This window comes from Bufo gargarizans, chromosome 1, assembly GCF_014858855.1.
Source record: "Bufo gargarizans isolate SCDJY-AF-19 chromosome 1, ASM1485885v1, whole genome shotgun sequence".
NCBI lineage: Eukaryota > Metazoa > Chordata > Amphibia > Anura > Bufonidae > Bufo > Bufo gargarizans.
The window spans coordinates 382,630,146-382,649,539 of record NC_058080.1 but is presented as its reverse complement, the minus strand read 5'-3'; the positions used below and the strand labels follow the sequence as shown (position 1 = coordinate 382,649,539).

The 19,394-nt window shown below is 50.7% G+C and overlaps 1 protein-coding gene across 1 annotated transcript in view; it reads left to right on the top strand.

The window, feature by feature from the left end:
• Window positions 1-19,394, top strand: part of SIN3B (SIN3 transcription regulator family member B) — an 87,760-nt gene that overhangs the window by 54,095 nt on the left and 14,271 nt on the right. The window contains exons 16-17 of the mRNA XM_044270321.1: window positions 16,229-16,402; window positions 18,340-18,432. Of these exons, the coding sequence (XP_044126256.1) occupies window positions 16,229-16,402; window positions 18,340-18,432 (267 nt within the window). The remainder of the gene's footprint in view (window positions 1-16,228; window positions 16,403-18,339; window positions 18,433-19,394) is intronic.

The following is a 19,394-nucleotide window of genomic DNA, read 5'->3' as shown; positions in this document are numbered from 1 at the left end:
TTTTTTATTTTATCTTAACTTTTTTCACTTTTTTAAAAAAAAATTGGACCCAGACCCACTTGGTTCTTGAAGATCCAGTGGGTCTGATGTCTGTAAAATACAGTACAGAAACTATATAGGTTTCTGCACTGTATTTTACTTACACTGAACAGATCTATGCTTTCAGCACAGATCTGTTCAGCACCATGGACAGCAGGACGCCTGAGCAGGCGTCCTGTTGCCATGGGAACCTTCCCCGTCTGTCACAACTTCGCAGACGGGGAAGGGTGAGGACGGGGCTTCGGGGGGCTCTCTGGGGGCTCTCTCCCTCTCCCATCGGGGGGCTGCAAAGGCACAGCAGCCCCCCGATCGGAGAGGGAGGGAGCTCCTTGCGCTGTTAACCTTTTCCATACAGCGGTCCGTACGGACCGCTGCATGGAAAGGGTTAAACGGCTGACATCGCATCACCGATGTCAGCCGTTTATACCAGGGTGCCAGCAATGTGCTGGCACCCTGGTATAACCCACTAGACGCCAACGATTATGCAATGGGAGGCGGGCGGGGGATCGCGATCCCGCCTGCCGCACCGCCCGCCTCCCGCAACGCCCCCACTGCCTGCGACACCCCCCCTGCACCACCCGCCGCCATCAAATCATGCAGGGGTGCAGGGGGGGGTGCGCAATATTGATTTTAGGCACTCTGAAGTTTCTGATCCCCGCGGTCAGGGACCGCGGGGATCAGAAACTGCAAAAAGCGCAGCAAACCGCAGGTCTGAATTGACCTGCGGTTTGCTGCGATCGCAGACACGGGGGGTCAAATGACCCCCCCCTGCATTGTTACGGGATGCCGGCTGAATGATTTCAGCCGGCGTCCCGTTCCGATTAACCCCCGCGGCGCCGGAATGCAGATTTTAAGTCAGGACGTACCGGTACGTCCTCGGTCCTTAAGGACTCGGGAAATAGGGCGTACCGGTACGTCCTCGGTCCTTAAGGGGTTAAGGGGTTGTCCGGTCTAGTAGCCCTCAAACCCAATGCACTGGCTCTGTGCCCAATTAAAAAACAATAAAAAAAAAAAAAAATGTCTGCAGTGCCACTTCCACTTCCGTGTCCCCAATGGACCAGAAGTGGCTTGGCCCCATAACAGCTGTGGCTAATCTTTGACCCCACTTATGCTAGAACGGCATTTCATAGAACAGGGCCAAGCCATTTCCAGTCAACCAGGGACCAGAAGCAGACAGGAATGCAAGAATAGTAGGACTGCGGACAGGTGACATTTATTTTTTATTTTTAATTGGGCACAAGTTCAGAGCATTCAGTTGGTCGACTCCTAGGTTGGACAAACCCTTTTAAATGTAAAATATTGGCCTTTTGTAGTGGTAAACACGAATGGTAATGGGCCCTTTTCATGGGCAGACAACTGAAACTAACCACCATTGCTAGTAACTGTTAGCAATGATCTGGCAGTGTAAATGAGCCACCGATTACCAGATGAACGAGCAAAACACTTGTTCATCGAGTAATTGTATCTTTTGTGCAGCACAAAAATCATACTTTCCCAGTGGCAGATCGTGCTGTTTAAACAGCAAAAACGCTGAACGACGTATGGGGAAGAGCGATGGCATTAGTGATCACTCCTCCCCATACTCTGGAGGAGATCACTGCATGTAAATGCACTGGTCTCCTCTGCTAGTGATCAGCAGATTGTCTGGAAGGAACTCTTCCTTTCCGACAATCTGGTAGATCGTCGTCCAGTGTAAAGGGACCATTAGACCTCTTATATAGATAGGTGATCCGATGTCTGCTTACTGTTGCTGTGAGGAGATGTTATCTAAAGGTAAACCTTGTGTTAATAGCTGTAGAATTAGGATAACAGTATGATGGCTCTATTGTTCTCTTGATAGGCCTAGATAAAGACGCCCTCAGAATAACATTGCATTGAGTATAATCTGTTGAGTCACTGCATGGGGCACTCTCTGGTCACAGCCATTTATACACATTGGTGGCAAGCAATGGGATAGCGTCCTAGTGTGAGGAGAAGCAGCTCGGAGACACCGTTCGTGGAGTATATTGAGGGCAACGCTAGTATCCGTACAGCGCCCCTGGCTACAGCAGGATGGAATCGGCTAGTCTTCGAACAGCGTTCCACTACGAGGAGGATGATGACCCGGACTGGAGGGATGCAGTCCGTAAAGGCGTCTGGCACGAGGCCCTGGAAGATGTACAGCGTCGGCGGGGCGAGTGTCTCCCCAGTGAGGAGCAGCAGTTGCGGATGCGAGTGGCCCTGCGAATGCCCCTTCTGGGAGAGGAGCCCCTGAATGAGTGGGTGACAGAACTGGAGAGCCTGGTATGGAAGGAGCTTTGGCTAGATGACGCCTACCAGGCACTCTGGTGGTATGTGATTCGGCACTCTCCCTGGATGGCTGAGCACGACAGACCCGAGGGTGAGGATTATGATGGCCCTGGCCTGTTGTTTGAGGCCTTCGCAGAACCGGAGTTCGGAGATGCTGGAGGGTCCCGGTTCTGGGATATCGATGACTACAGAGAGGCTATGCATGATTGGGCTACAGCGAGAGAGGTGAGACAAGACCTGGCATCTCTAGTCACAAAGGAGTGGGAGCTGGAGCAGGACTACCAATACTTCTTCAGCTCAATTCGGTCCCAATATACACTGCCAGAGAGCTGGGTGGCAGTCCCAGACCTACAACCCTACAGCTGGGAAGACCCGACTGAAGTATCCCCTGCTTCAGTACCAGCTACAGAGGTAGGGGTCCTCATAGACTGGTCCTGTGAGGAACCACAACAGGCAGGTGGAGAAGGGACCGAGGGCTCTCCACTGGGATGCTGGCCCAGACCCTCAGCAGCAGCCGGAGTTGCCAGGTGTGGACGCAGGTGATCCTGACTCGCAAATGTTGAGGGACCTCACAGACTGGTCCTGGGAGGACCCACAGATGGCAGGTGGAGATGGGACCGAGGTCTCTCTACTGGCCCTACAGGGATGCTGGGCCACCTGCCCAGATCTCCAGCGGCAGTACATATCACAGGGAGAGGAGACAACCGGTCTCTCTCCCCAGCGGCAACCTGAGTTCCAGGGGGAGGAGATGCGGGGTCCCTCTGCCTTACAGCAACCAGAGTCCTGGGGAGGAGAGGCAACCGGCCTCACCTTCCACCAGCAGCCGGAGATACCGGGAAAAGCGGAACACAAGCCCCTCTGCATGGGCGCAGATGAGACCGCGGGCTCGGTGCCAGTCCTACAGGGATGCTGGACAGTCGGTCCAGATCCCCATCCATCTCTGCAGGGATACCAGGAGGAGGAGGTAAGCGAGCCCTCCCCTTCCCAGCTACTTCCCAACAGAGTTCTGGGGGCAGGGGATGAGCCTGTGCTACCCACTGATTTCTTCCCAGCGGAAGAGCTGGCATCAGGGCAGAGCGCCGTCGGCCTCTGCCCTCCTCTATCCTCTTCTCCAGAGCCGGACATCCCACAGGCTACCCCAGCGGAAGTGCTGGCATCTGGGCAGAGCGCAGTCTGCCTCTGCCCTCCCCTATCCTCTACTCCAGAGCCGGACTTCCCACAGGCTACCCCAGCGGAAGAGCTGGCCTCTGGGCAGAGCGCAGTCGGCCTCTGCCCTCCCCTATCCTCTTCTTCAGAGCCGTACTCCCCACAAGCGACCCCAGCGGAAGAGCTGGCATCTGGGCAGAGCGCAGTCGGCCTCTGCCCACCAAGTACCTACAGCTCCAAGCTGGAGAACCACAAGGCAGCAAGGAGTCGCAGATGCCCGCTCAACAGCTGGGGACATACGGAACAGAGCCAGGCCCCAAAATTCAACAGGTCCAGTATGGGGTTGTGGTTGGACTGCCAGACTAACTCAGGTACTGACCGTGAGGTCAGGTATCTGGTTAGTCTTCCCTGGAAGGGGGAGATGTGTGACGAAACCAACCTCGCCACGGTGTTTTGGAGGGGGCTGGTTGCTTGCCTCAGGATTATGGCCCATACTAACTTTAAAGAAAACAGGCCGGCCGCACAGCTTAAATCTGTCTTTGGAATTGTGCTTTATGTTATTATGCGTTCGGTTAAATTGTATGTTATGTGAGGGCACCCAGATAGCTAATATTATTGTATTTGTGTATTCTGCGTGCCATTCACCTAATGATATGCACTCAGACTTGAGCTATCTGGGGATATGTTAAATGTCTGTGTTTGCTGTGGGGGTGTGACATTGTGTGTTTGGGTGGTGATTCCTGTCCTGTTGTCTCCACGTGTGTATTGGTGTTTTCCCTTTGTCCTGAGACATAATTGGATTGCTCCTCGGGTGTCGCCAGGCAGAGAGGAGGAAACCATGATGCATTGTGGGGATGTGTTGTGTCTGTGTATCCTGAATTTCTGCATATCTGTACTGTGTCGCAGTCTCCATTCTGGTCCCCTAAGGGCGTGGCCACCAGATGGGGACCTGCATAAATACGGGCGGGTAGCCCTCAATAAAGGGTTCCTGTTTTATCCTTCATCATGCTGAGACTGGTGTTTGGATAACTGATCAAACTGGGGGATTGCTATATGCTGAAGATTTGCTATACTCCCCTGGCATAACTACTAGCTCTTGTAAGAGCTGTTCCTGCTCTCTGGCTGTAGGAGAGGTTCACCCACTGGAGCCTGGAGCCTTGTCGTAGGTCCAGCGTGGGTGGAGGACGGTGAGACCCCAACCAAGCTGCGGCGGTTCGTGGGGTCTGCAGGGCGTACGGTGTCAAGTGGAGTGCTTGGAGTCCTCGGAAAGCACTAGGAGCATCTATCGACGGAGGTACCCGGTCGGGGTGCTAGGAGATCCGTTACATTGGCCAGATCCGTTACATTCTCCGAGGAGAAGCCAATTATCTGGAAGGAAGCATTCCTTCCTGTCAGTTGGCTGCTCTTTAAGTGGAGGAGACCGCTGCATTCATGTCTAACGATAACCTCCATGGTATTAGGCCTAGGGATTGCTGCTGCTATCGCTCATCCCCATACAAAATCATTGCTCCTGGGCAGCAGAGTGCTGTTTAGACCGCACGATCTGCTGCTCTGGAATGATGATTGAGGTGTCTGCAACTCTGATCATTTCACCTGATGAATGAGCATTTCGCTTCTTCATCGGGAGATCTGCGGCAGCCTTAGAAAGGCAGTTTGTTCCTAATAATTGGCCGGATAAGTGAGGTTGTCTGCCTTGCCAAGTCTAGACAAAGCGCAAGTTAGAAGTAGAATGCAGTACATGGAGTGATCCACCCACCCGGTTTTATTTAAAAAATAAAATATTCACCTATAGATTGTAAATATGTGATACCTTTTTAAAGAGAATCTGTCACCACATTTTGGTGAGTCCTCCTAAGACCTCATGCACATGACCCTGTCTGTTTTACTGTCTGCAAATTGTGAATTCGTAAAGCACGGATACTGGCTGTGTGTAATATAGTAACGTAGTATATAAGGCCGAAAAAAGACATTTGTCCATCCAGTTCAGCCTGTTACCCTGCAAGTTGATCCAGAGCAAGGCAAAAAAAAAAAAAAAAAAATGCGAGGGAAAAGCAAAGTTTCCCCACTTTAGGGGAAGGAAAAAATATATTCCTTCCTGACTCCAATCAGGGAATCAGAATAACTCCCTGGATCAACGACCCCTCTCTAGTAGCTATAGCCTGTAATATTATTACACTCCAGAAATACATCCAGGCCCCTCTTGAATTCCTTTATTGTACTCGCCATCACCACCTCCTCAGGCAGAGAGTTCCATATTCTCACTGCTCTTACTGTAAAGAATCCTCTTCTATGTTTGTGTACAAACCTTCTTTCCTCCAGACGCAGAGGATGTCCCCTCGTCACAGTCACCGTCCTGGGGATAAATAGATGATGGGAAAGATCTCTGTACTGACCCCTGATATATTTATACATGGTTATTAGGTCTCCCCTCAGTCATCTTTTTTCTAAAGTGAATAACCCTAATGTTGATATTCTTTTAGGGTATTGTAGTCTCTACCACCCCCCCCCCCCCATTCCAGTTATTACTTTAGTTGCCCTCCTCTGTACCCTCTCCAGCTCTGCTATGTCTGCCTTGTTAACAGGAACACATGGGTGGCATTAGGAATAAAAGACACCACCCTTGCTAGACATGTTGTTGCGCTACATGATGGCAACGCAGACACTATAACTTTTCGGGGAATCAAAAGCGGATTGCCCAATCATCTGGGGGGAGGGGTCATTTGGACAAAAGACTATTCTGCAAAGGGCTGGAATGGATTTTTCGGTTGCGCACCGAGAAACCGAGAGGTTTGAACGAAAGGAGTAGCTATACATGTTTTATCTGACCGTATAGCTCAGCCCACTCCTTTTGTTGCGGGGACCTCTTTGTTACAATCTCAGTTTGTAGGTGGCTTAAAGGTAACCTGTCACCTAAAAAACGCCTCCCAAACCACCAGCATTATTTTAAAGTAGCCAGCAGTATGTTCCTAAAGATCCTTTTTTTGTTCCTCTGGCCAGATGCACCAAAAACTTTTTAATCCCCTGCACGCGCCATGTAACAGCAGAGTTTGAAGTCAAGAGGGCAGCGGCCTCCTCGCTTCAAGTCAAGCCAAGCCCACCCCTTACCTGTCCTCCTTTCACTGTGATTGACATCCTGCTGGGAGGCTGGCATACGCAGTGCGCTCCTTGTCACTGCACGATCCTGTCTCCGGCTCCCACACTCAGCCGGCCGCATTTCTCCAGCCAGCTGAGTGCGGGAGCCGGAGACGGGATCACGCAGTGGCAAGGAGCACACTGTGCATGCGTGAGACTTGCACGGTCCCAGCCTCACAGCAGGATGTCGATCACAGTGATGGGAGGACGGGTATAGGGCGTGCTAAATAGACATATTTGGTTCCTTGGAGGGCTCACAATCAAATAAATATAATATAGCGCCCAGTATGTGTCTGATACCCAGCACTATGTGGCGGCGAGACTGATATTACATATATCCACAGTAAGTGTGATTTTTTTATCACAGATTTAATTATCCTGTCTGTGTTATATACCCTTTCTTGTTGCCACTATGCCCCTGTAGATCTTTACCAACAGTCTAATGTAATGGGCTGTTTTATTTCCCCCCCCCTCTTACCTCCTTACAGGACGAATGACGTACAGTATAGCATGAGGCAAGTCACCAGGACTTGGGACGTCGCGCCACGCCCCTCTCCAGGTGATTGGTTGCTTCGACCAAGCCTCCCTCCTGATTCAATCTTATTTAATCGGCAGGGAGAAGCGCACGGCCATACCGGTGCCGCTGCACGATACACGTGCAGCGAACGCTATCTCTCTGTTTAATTCTCTGTATCTATGTCCGTGTATGCTCATGATGAAATGCCCGCTACAGGGACTTAGAAACGCGTCGAGCAGGGCCATCATATCAGCCAGATCGCAGTCTAGCAGAAGGAGGGTCCTTGGGGATCTAAGCACCAGAGATCTCTCCTATTGAGGATAGAGACCCCGCACAAACTTAGATGTGGTGAGGGAACTGGGACTGGACAATATGAGTCCCAGCCTCTTCACAAACATCACATCAGTGGTGGTACCACTGCCCTGTGGACGATAGTTAGCTCAGCGTACGCTACTTGTACAACTGTATGCACGTCCACAGTACTGGAGGGACACCTACTGTATCCTTTTTCGTTCTTATAAGGGGATAATATTAATACATTAATAAAGATTTGTTGTTTTCATTTTAAGCTGCCCATTCCTATTCAGTGAATCAGGTTTCCGTTAGGGATGGCAAACATTGATCTTTTCATCAGGGTTTCACCTTGTTTACAGGAGCCCAGAACTGTACACAGTACTCCTCCATGAGTGGTCTGACTAATGATTTGTAAAGGGGTAGGACTATGTTCTCTTCATGGGCATCTATGCCCCTTTTGATGCAACCCATTGTATTATTGGCCTTGGCAGCAGCTGCCTGACACTGGTTTCTACAGCTTAGTTTGCTGTTCACTAAAATTCCTAGATCCTTTTCCATGTCAGTGTTACCCAGTGTTTTACTATTTAGTATGTATGGTATGGGTGACTTGCATTATTCCTTCCAATGTGCATAACCTTACATTTGTCAGTGTTAAACCTTATCTGCCCAAGCCTCCAGTCTATCCAGATCCCTCTGTAGTAGTATACTGTCCCCTTCAGTGTTAATTACTTTACACAGTTTAGTGTCATCTGCGAAAATTGATATTTCTCGCCCATTTTCCTTGGGGGACACAGACCTTGGGTATAGCTCAGCTCCCTAGGAGGCGTGACACTAAGTAAAACTGTTAAGCCCCTCCTCCACAGCTATACCCTCAGCCTGGAGATAGAGGCTACCAGTTTTAGCTTAGTGTCCAAGGAGGCAAGACACTCCCTGCTACTGCAGGGCTGTTTTCTCCTTGATATTTTATTTTTCTAATTTTGTTATTTTACTTTTTCCTAGGGATACCAGAGACGCATGGACCTCTCTGCTCTCCCGGGGTTGAGCTGCGCCAGTGCCAATTTATCTGCACTGCTGCCTCCCCCACAGAAGCAATAGGAGGGTCTGGGCAGCAATGGCTCCCCTACATCCCGCCAGCTAGGGGGTCGCCCGCACGCCAAGCCCCTCTACCAGCTTCCTGCCACTGCGGTGCCAGTGGCTGAAGGGGCGACCCTGCTGGAAGGAACTGAGGGTGAAGACGTCGTTCGGTGAGATGGCTATTCCAGCCCATACCCCGTCCCTATTTGCAGCACCTACCCCTCTGGGTAAGGGGGGCACCCGTGGTCGCTTATTCTGAGCGCTCAAGCAGACCCTCCCCAGCTCCCCTCAGGTTATCCTCAGCAGGGGGGCCGCCTTCCTCCACGCCGTTCCCCCCACGCTGCTTTCTTCAGCCCGGCATTCTCTCTCCCTTCCCGCCGCCGCCCGCTCCGTTCCGATCGGGGGGCGGGGCTTATGCCCGACATGGGCAGATCGCGGCGGAGCTTGTTTCTCGGCGAAACAGGGGACTTGGTGGCAGAGGGTCACCCACCTTGGCAAATCGCCGCACTCCAGGGGCCTGCGGGCCCTTTATTTTCTGGCATCTGGCTTCTTAGCCCTGAGAGCATTTTCGGCAGCAGGGGGCGTGGCTTACGCGCGCGTCCTGTTGGGGGCGGAGCAAGCGCTGGAGGGGGCGGAGCTTGTTTTCCCCGCGATTCTGCTGAGATTTCCCGCGCTTCCTCACTCCTGACAGGAAGCTGAGACACGGTGGGGGACTCTAAACTCCTGTGTACATCGCTCGGCTTCTGTGGGCGCTATCTGCTGGCTCACTGCTGTTGCTGCTCTCTGCTGCTGCTGATCTGCTCCATCTCTACTCCTGACGTTCTTCTGAGGCACTGGTAGGACAGTTAACCCTCTCCTAACCCTCCTGGTCATAGCTGCTATAACCCTTTGTGGTCTCTGTATTAGAGTACAACCACCTTTCAGCATGTCGGATCCCACGGGTGCCCCCAAACCCTGGTACCATGCCTGTACCGCCTGTAAGGAACTTTTTCCGCGTGGACAATCTGAGCCGCATTGCCTTGCATGTCAGGCCCCGATGCAGGGCCCGCTTCCCGCTGCGACCCCCGGTGCCTCTGAACCCCCTGACTGGGCTAGGTCTCTGTCTCAGGCAGTGGAAAGCCTTACACACGTAGTGGGCAGTCTCGTGGATAGACCGCCTCTCCCGCAGGCTGCCACAATCCCTGTCGCACCCGCTGGGACTACCGTTTCTGCCGCCCCCACTGGTTCCCTGCCTCCCAGCGAATCTTCCAGGGCCCGGCATACTCAGAAACGTTCAAGGGTTGAGCGCACATCTTCTCCAGATGCTTCGCTCTCTCCGCCATGCGTGCGAGCTCAGTCGAGTCTATCCTCTCAAAGGGATACGCTTTCTGAGGGAGAACTGGCGGATTCGGACGTGGACATGGACTCAGAGCTTCCGTCCAAATTGGCGTCCGCGGTGGGGCATCTTATCGCTAGCATCCGTGATACCTTTCAGATACACGATGACCCCCCCAGCTCCGAACTGGCCGGCGTGTCCTTTCTCCGCCCCAGACAGGCCTCCAAGGTTTTTCCCATACACGCTGATTTTTCTTCTGTGGTATCCAAGGCTTGGACCCGGCCTAACGTCTGCTTTATTACACCCAAAAAGCTGGACATTTGCTATCCCTTTCCAGCGGATTCTGTGACCACGTGGACATCCCCGCCTAAGGTTGATCCTCCCGTGGCTCGCCTGTCCAAAAGCACTACTATTCCGGTACAGGACGGATCTTCCCTCCAGTCTGTTGAGGACCGTCGTACGGAATCCCTCTCCAAGGCCATATTTACTGCCTCTGGTTCGGCCCTTAGACCGGTCTTTGCCTCCGCCTGGGTTGGTAAAGCGGTCTCTGAATGGGGTTTGCAACTGGAACGGGAGTTAGGGTCGGACGTCCCTGTTCAGGACCTCCGTTCCTTAGCCCAACTAATTGTTCAGGCCGGAAAATTCGTCTGTGAGGCCTCCCTTGATGCGGGTGCCCTCATTGCCCGTTCCTCTGCCCTGGCAGTTTCTGTCAGGAGGGAACTCTGGCTGAAGGTTTGGGCGGCGGACGCCGCTTCCAAACGCTCTTTGGCCGGCCTACCATTTACGGGTTCCCGCCTGTTCGGGACCCGTCTGGACGAACTTATATCAGAGGCCACGGGTGGGAAGAGTACTCTCCTCCCCCAGTCCAGGCCAAAGGGCGCCCCCCGTGGTCGCGCTGGTTCGTCCCGGTTTCGGTCCTTTCGCAAGACCACCGGGTCTAGACCCGCGGCCAGTTCTTCTTCCTCTGGCCCAGCCCAAGATAGGCGCAAGAAGCCGTTTTTTCGGACGCAACCTACCTGGCGCAAGTCCCAGCCTGCACGGGCTCCCACAGGCCAGCAGCCCTCTGCCTGAAGGTGCGCCCCCACCCACCCGGGTGGGGGGCCGCCTTCTCCTGTTCAGGAACGTATGGCGGGCCCACATCTCAGACGCATGGGCGCTCGAGATTGTATCTTGCGGATACAAGATCGAATTTGCGTCCATTCCGCCAGACCGTTTCTTCCGATCCCGTCCTCCGCGGGATCCCGTACGAGCGGCCGCCTTCTTCGCGGCTATTCGCTCTCTAATGGACAAGGGTGTCGTCGCCCCCGTGCCTCCGACGGAAAGGTTCAGGGGGTTCTACTCGAACCTCTTTGTGGTTCCCAAGAAGGAAGGCTCAGTGCGACCGATCTTGGACCTAAAACGCCTGAACCGTTTTCTCCGACTACAGAGATTCCGGATGGAGTCTCTCAGGTCCGCAGTGGCCTCCCTGGAAAGAGGGGATTTCATGGTTTCGATCGACATTCAGGATGCATACCTCCACGTTCCGGTTGCTCCATGTCATCACCGCTTCCTGCGCTTCGCGGTGGGGGACGATCACTTCCAATTCGTCGCCCTTCCCTTTGGTCTGGCGACGGCTCCTCGGGTGTTCACCAAGGTCCTGGCCCCTGTCTTGGCCCTTCTACGTTCAAGAAGTGTTTTTCTTCTCCCATACTTGGACGACATCCTGGTCAAGGCACCCTCCTTCTCTCAGGCATCCGGCAGTGTGGACCTCACCCTGGAGACCCTGACGCGGTTCGGTTGGGTTATCAACCACCCCAAGTCTTCCCTTATCCCCTCCAGACGGCTGATCTTCCTGGGGATGCTCCTGGATACAGAGTTGGCGGAGGTCCGCCTCCCGTCGGACAAGCGTCTGGCCCTTCGCGGGTCGGTTCACAGTCTCCTCCGTCATCGCCGCCCTTCCCTCAGATCCAGCATGCGGTTGTTGGGAAAGATGGTTGCCTGTTTCGAAGCGGTGCCGTTCGCACAATTCCGATCCCGCACCTTTCAGAGGGCAATTCTGTCGGCCTGGGACAAATCACCGGGGAGTCTGGACAGGACCTTTCTTCTGCCTCCCCTGGCTCGGGCTTCCCTCAGCTGGTGGTTGCATATCCCTCTAAGGGGGAAGTCCTTCCTCCCACTGAACTGGCTGGTGATTACCACCGATGCCAGCTTACGGGGGTGGGGGGGGGTTTTCCCTCCCCGGTCCGTCCAGGGCGTTTGGTCTCTATCGGAGTCCAGACTTCCAATCAATATTCTGGAACTGAGGGCGATTTTTCTGTCCCTCAGACACTGGACCCATCTACTGAAGGGCCACCCTGTTCGGATCCAATCGGACAATGCCACGGCTGTGGCATACATAAACCATCAGGGAGGCACTCGCAGCGATGCAAGAGGTGACCCTCATTCTCCTCTGGGCGGAGACGCACGTGCCGGCCTTATCTGCGATTTACATCCCGGGGGTGGACAACTGGGCGGCGGATTTCCTCAGCCGGTCCACCATCGACCCGGGAGAATGGTCCCTGCACCCAGAGGTGTTCGAAGCCCTTTGTCTTCGCTGGGGTCGCCCCGACGTGGACCTCATGGCTTCCAAATTCAACCACAAGGTCCCCCTATACCTGGCCAGGGCACGGGACCCGAAGGCATACGGCGCCGACGCGCTCGTCCTTCCGTGGCGCGAATTCTCCCTTCTGTACGTCTTTCCTCCTTTTCCCCTCCTGCCACGGGTTCTTCGGAGGATCGCGGCAGAGGGCGTTCCCGCGATTTTAATCGCCCCGGATTGGCCCCGCCGGTCTTGGTACGCCGACCTAATGTTGCTGTTGGCAGACGCACCGTGGCCACTGCCCTCCAGGGAAGACCTTCTCTCTCAGGGACCGATCTTCCACGAGCATTTAGGCTCGCTACGTTTGACGGCGTGGCTATTGAGACCGCCGTCTTAACGCGACGGGGTTTCTCCGCGGACGTAATCCGCACCATGATCCGTGCTCGTAAGCCTGTATCCTCTAGGATCTACTATCGGGTTTGGAGGTCCTATCTGGGGTTCTGTGAGTCCCGGAGCATCCCTCCTCTCCGATTCTCCCTTCCCACACTCCTGTCCTTCCTCCAGTCGGGTCTGGACCTGGGGCTGAGCCTCAGTTCTCTGAAGGGACAGATTTCGGCGCTGTCTATTCTTCTCCAGCGTCCCCTGGCCCCTCTAGGGCCCATTAAGACCTTCTTACAAGGGGTGGCTCACTCTGTTCCGCCGTACCGCCCTCCAGTTCCTTCCTGGGACCTGAATGTGGTGCTCTCGGCGCTCCAATCCGCCCCCTTCGAGCCTTTACGGGAAGTCTCCCTTCGTCTTCTGTCCTGCAAGGTCATCTTTCTTGTGGCCATCACGTCTCTCCGACGGGTGTCGGAGTTAGCGGCTCTTTCTTGCTCCAACCCTTTCCTGGTCTTCCACCAGGATAAGGTTGTGCTTCGGCCTGTCCCGACCTTCCTGCCAAAGGTGGTTTCCGCCTTTCACATCAATGAGGACATCGTCCTTCCGTCGCTCTGTCCCTCTCCTTCCCACCCCAGAGAACGGGAACTGCACCGTCTGGATGTGGTCAGGGCGTTGAGGATTTACTTGGAGGTCACCGGATCCTTTCGGCGCACGGACTCCCTGTTTTTGGTTCCGGAGGGTTCGCGCAAGGGTTTGGCGGTCTCCAAGGTGGCTATTGCCCGTTTCATTAAACTGGCGGTGTCTGAGGCTTATCGAGCCAAGGGCAGAGCTCCGCCTTTCGGCATCACTGCTCATTCCACCAGAGCAGTCGGTGCTTCCTGGGCGCAGAGGCATCGGGCCTCGGCTGAACAGTTGTGCAAGGCAGCCACTTGGTCCTCTCTGCACACTTTCACAAAGTTCTATAGAGTGCATACGCATGCATCAGCGGATGCTGCTTTGGGCCGCCTGGTTTTGCAGGCAGCGGTTTCCTGATGCTCTGGTGGTGTTCCGCCTTGGGTTTGTGGTCCCTCCCTTCTTGGACTGCTCTTGAACGTCCCAAGGTCTGTGTCCCCCAAGGAAAATGGGCGAGAAAAGGAGATTTTTGTATAACTTACCAGTTAAATCTCTTTCTCGCTCTTCCTTGGGGGACACAGCACCCACCCTTCTGTGTTTGGTTACAGGGTTATGGTTTGGCGCCCCGTTGGGTTGCTGGTTGGTTGTTCCTGTTATTGGTTGTTTTCCTTTCACTACTTGGACACGCAACTGGTAGCCTCTATCTCCAGGCTGAGGGTATAGCTGATGGAGGAGGGGCTTAACAGTTTTACTTAGTGTCACGCCTCCTAGGGAGCTGAGCTATACCCAAGGTCTGTGTCCCCCAAGGAAGAGCGAGAAAGAGATTTAACTGGTAAGTTATACAAAAATCTCCTTTTTACTTTGCTATCCTTCTACAAGATCATTAATAAATATATTGAAGAGAATAGGGCCCAATACTGACCCCTGAGGTACCCCACTAGTGACAGTGACCCAATCTGAGTGTGTACCATTAATAACCGCCCTCTGTTTTATATCACTCAGCCAGTTACTTACCCACATACAATTTCTCCCAGTCCGAGCATTCTCATTTTATATACTAACCTTTTATGCGATATAGTGTCAAATGCTTTGGAGAAGTCCAGATATACGACATCCATTGATTCACCGCTGTCAAGTCTAGAACTTACCTCCTCATAGAAACTGATTAAATTAGTTTGACATGACTGACCCTCATTAAGCCATGCTGATATCGCGTTTATTTGCTTATTTTCATTGAGGTACTCCAAGATAGCATCTCTTTGAAAACCTTTAAACAGTTTACAGACGACAGATGTTAAACTTACCGGCCTATAGTTTTCAGGCTCTGATGTTGGACCCTTTTTGAATATTGGCACCATGTATGCTATTCACCAATCCTGTGCACTCCCTGTCAGTATAGAGTCCTCCATATCAGAAATAAGGGTCTGGCTATGACATTACTTAATTCTCTTAGGATACGGGGGTGTATGCCATCTGGTCCTGGCGATTTTGTCTATTTTTGTAATCTTTTTAAGACGCCGCTGTACTTCTTCCTGGGTCAGACAGGGCACTTTTAATAGGAAATTAACTTTTACATTCTGCATTTCATCGGACAGTTTATTTTCTTCAGTGAATACAGTGGAGAAATTTTTTTTAATAACTTTGCTTTCTCCTAATCGCTCTCTGCAACTCCCCCCTCATTACTCTGTAGAGGGCCGACACCTTCAGATTTATACTTTTTACTATTTAGGGTTAGTTTTGCTCTCTTTAGCAATTAATCTCTCGGTCTCTAGTTTGGCTGCTTTTGTTTTTGACATATTCATTTTTTTTTTTTCCTTGTAGTTTTTCATTGCTTCCTTGCTACCCTCCTGTTTTATTTTTTTTTTTTTTATTTTTTATTTTTTTTAAATGCTTTCTTTTTTTCATTTATTGCTTTCTTTACTGTTCTATTTATCCACATTGGTTTCTTTTTGTTCCTTAACCTTTTATTCCCATAAGGTATGTACCACTCACAATTAGATTTTAGGATGCTTTTGAAAATATCCCATTTTTTTTTTGTGGCTGTATTTTTATTTTTTAGGACTGTCATAGTTAGTTAGGCCTATGACCTCTCTTAGTTGGGTAAATTTTAGCTTTTTTGAAGTTTGGTATTTTTGTTCCTCCCTGAAGAAACGCTCTTTTGAATAATAATTGTAAGGTTATTACTTAATGGTCACTATTTGCCAGGTGTCTCCCAGGTGTTGGTTTCTCAATTTCCTGTTCCACACAGCCCACCTATGTCCGCCAAACGGACAAAAATAAGATGTTTTGGCGTGGCAGAACAGACATATGCATGTGTACAGCCCACTGTGTGCATTCTGCAATTTTTGCAGCTCCAGTAAAAGGAATGGGTCTGTATCTGGGCCAGAAAAAATTTGAATCTGATGTTGACTAAAAATATGGGCATGTGCATCGGGCCTAATGATTTGCCCACTGCTCCCACTCAGCCGGGCAGCTGCTAATTTAGAAGTATTCAGGAGATGGCGGCAGAATGCCAGTCAGAGAAGGTGTAATTTACTCATGATTTACATGTACAATTCAGAACCTTTCAAGCAAATTCTTGGAGTGCAAGTGAGTTTGACTAACAGAAATACCTATTTAGAATCTCTGTCTGCCAGACTATGTAGTTTGGGGTTACAGGTGGTGACAGATTCCATCAGTCACATGGATGTACGGCATTTCTGCAGGAAACCACTGGAGTATCTTTTTATTTTATTTTTTCTCTTTTATTAACATTTCCTTTTGTTAGCTTAATTTCTTCAACTTCCAGACAGCCGCTTTAATATTCCACCAGAATTTTGGAAGTGTAATTGTCGTGCAGTATTTTTACCTGTTCTTCCTCTCTTGCCTCTCTTAGCTCCATCATCTGGTGAGTGATGAGATCTGCTTAAAAGTGGTGGAGCTATACCTGAGTGAGAAAAAGAGGGGAGCAGCAGGAGGCAGTGTGGTCACCCAGTGTGTCCGAACTTCCAAGGAGACCAGTTACCAGTGGAAAGCAGAGCACTGCATGGCAGATGAGAATTGCTTCAAGGTAATTGTAAATGCCCTTTGTGAAGTTTAAACTTCATGAAGGGTAGCCATACAATCTGAGAGCTTCATACAGGGTTTGATCAGCTACAGCATTATAAAATGTCTATATTGAAGGTATACAACCTACAATCTGCATTACAGTATTGTGCATCCAGGTTTGTCTGTGTCTCCGTTGCTCAGAAAGACACAGCAGTCAAAAGCCAGCCTCCAATGTAGAGAACTGTGCCATCTTTAGGAAGCAGCTCAGCCTTTTCCCTACACTGATCCCATATATCAGTGCAGCTATTGAAAGTTGCATGTGAGCACTTAGGACTCATGCCCGCAAGCATAAGGTTTCCATGCCCGTATTGCGGACCACAAATGTCGGGTCCGCATTATAAGGCCATTGTCCATGTGCACTCCATGAATGGGTCTGCGATTCACAAGATGCGGCCAAAGATAGGACATGTCTTATCCTTTTGCGAAGTGGCGGCACGGATTGGAAGCCCGCAGAAGCACCATGAAGCGCTTCCATGGGCTTTCGGTTCCGTGCCTCCGCACCACAACAGATAAGACATGTCCTATCTTTTGCCGTATCTTGCAGATTATAGACAAATTCAAGTCACGGGCATGGAGCAGTTAGGTATTAAAAAGGTTGTTTCTATACAACGTGTAGTTTCTGGCACCAACATACTGCAGCTCAGCTCCCAGTCACTTGATTGGAAGCTGAGCTGAAGTACCCAGGCACGGCAATTACAGAGTGTATGGAAGTGTCTGCTTCCTTTGCCGTATACTGCTTCGTTTCTGGTGCCACGGGTGCACAAAACAGCTGATCAGTGGGGGTACTAGTTGTAGGACCCCCACTGTTCTGGTATTGACTATCTATCCTGAGGATAGGTCATCAGTAGATGAAGCCTGGACAACGTCTTTGATGGTGTATCGTGTGCTGGCAGTAATGGTGGACACAGTAAAGCTGAAACTCTTAGGCCCCTTTCATGCGGACGAGTTTTCTGCGCGGGTGCAATGCATGAGGTGAACGCATTGCACACGCAATGAATCCAGACACATTCATTTCTATGGGGCTGTTCACATGAGCAGTGATTTTCACACATCGCTTGTGCGTTGCATGAAAATCGCAGCATGCTCTATATTGTGCGTTTTTCACGCTACGCATGCCCCGTAGAAGAGAATTGGGGTGCGTGAAAATCGTAAGCATCCGCAAGCGATTTTTCATGCATGGTTGCTAGGTGATGATTGGGATAGGGACCCGATCTTTATTATTTTCCCTTATAACCTGGTTATATGGGAAAATAATAGCATTCTTAATACAGAATGCTAAGTAAATTAGGGATGGAGGGGTTTAAAAAAAAAAAATAATAAGATTTAAACTCCCCCTCATCCACTTGTTCGCGCAGCCCGGTTTGTCGTCTTCTTTTTTGAGGACCTGGGAGAAAAGGACCTTTGATGTCACTGCGCTCATCACATGGTCCATCACCAATAAAATTTACACAACAACGATCCCAAACCCGAACTTCTGTGAAGAAGTCCGGGTTCGGGTCTAGGTAATAAACGTGCTGTTTTTTTTTTTTTTTCTCAAGCGCGTGCAAAACGCATTAAAACGCTTTGCACTTGTGCGGAAAAATCACGCATTTTCTCGCAACTCGCCCGCATCCTATTCGGCCCTCACACGCGACGCCCGTGTGAAAGAGGCCTTATGGGCACTTGAATGTGTGGTCATATTGTACCCTCAAACTCTCCTAATAGTTGGCAGTCGCTGAAGTGGAAACTCCAGCTGTCAGACAGTTATACACATAGTGTCTCTATGCCTTAGATATTGGAATGCCCCCTTCAAGTTTTATTGTGTCCCTTAGGAGTGGAAGTATTTTCAGAGTATGCTAACACTGTAACGGAATGTTGTATATTATGATTTGTTGATGAATTTATTTTCTTCCTTGTCAGATGATGTTTCTTCAGAGACAGGGCCAGATAGTCATGACAATTGAGCTGCTTGACACAGAAGATGTGCAGACAGAAGACCCCACAGAAGTACAGGTGAGAAGAGTAATCCAGGTCATGGAGGTGGCTTACTCAATACATAATCCCTGCTTTCTCTCCTACGTGGTTGACTTCTACTGAAATTCCTTTTTGTTCCCCCAACAGTAACCTGATCCCAGTGTGCACTTCTAGCTGGTGTCCTGCTTCAGTAATTTTATGAGCAGTTTAGGCTCCTGATATTGCATAAAACAATTAAAGCACAGATGGGGTTGTTCAGGATGAGAATGACATGGCTTCATACAGTAAAAGCCCCTGATGCACAGAATTATGCTCCATTTAACTATCTGTACCATCTGGCACCTTTTAGAAATGGGTACAGCAGCCAACATCTGACTCTTTATAGTAGGTCGGGCATCGCTGAATTGCACAATGCCACTCTGCCCTCCAGGAAGCTACACTAGTATGATGTTTAATAGAGCGAACCTTACATCTTTGCTTTCTATCTATTCTTTAGTTATATATACATTTTTGGAGATGGACCCTTCAATAGGGACGTTACCAGCCAAATTAGTAAAAATCGATGTAGCTGTAGGGATGTCTATCTAGCGTTTGTAGTTATTCTTATGCATATTGGGAGACCACTACAATTATGTTTTGCTCCTAGGTCTCTTTTAAGGCTCCATTCACACGTCCGCAATTCTGTTCCGCATTTTGCGGAAACGAAATTGTCGACCCATTCATTTCTATGGGGCCACATGATGTGCTGTCTGGATCCGGAAATGTGGATCCGCACTTCTGGATCCGCAATTCCGTTCCCGAAAAAAATAAAAATAGAACATGTCCTATTCTTGTCCGGACAAGGTTAGGCATTTTCTATTAAGTGTCGGGGATGTGCGGTCAGCAAAATGCGAAACGCACATTTCAAAACACATATGGATGTGTGAATGGACCCTTAAGGTCAAATAGAGTTGTCCTGGAGCCATGTACCAGACTGTTCTAGTGTGAATCTAGTGCTAGTA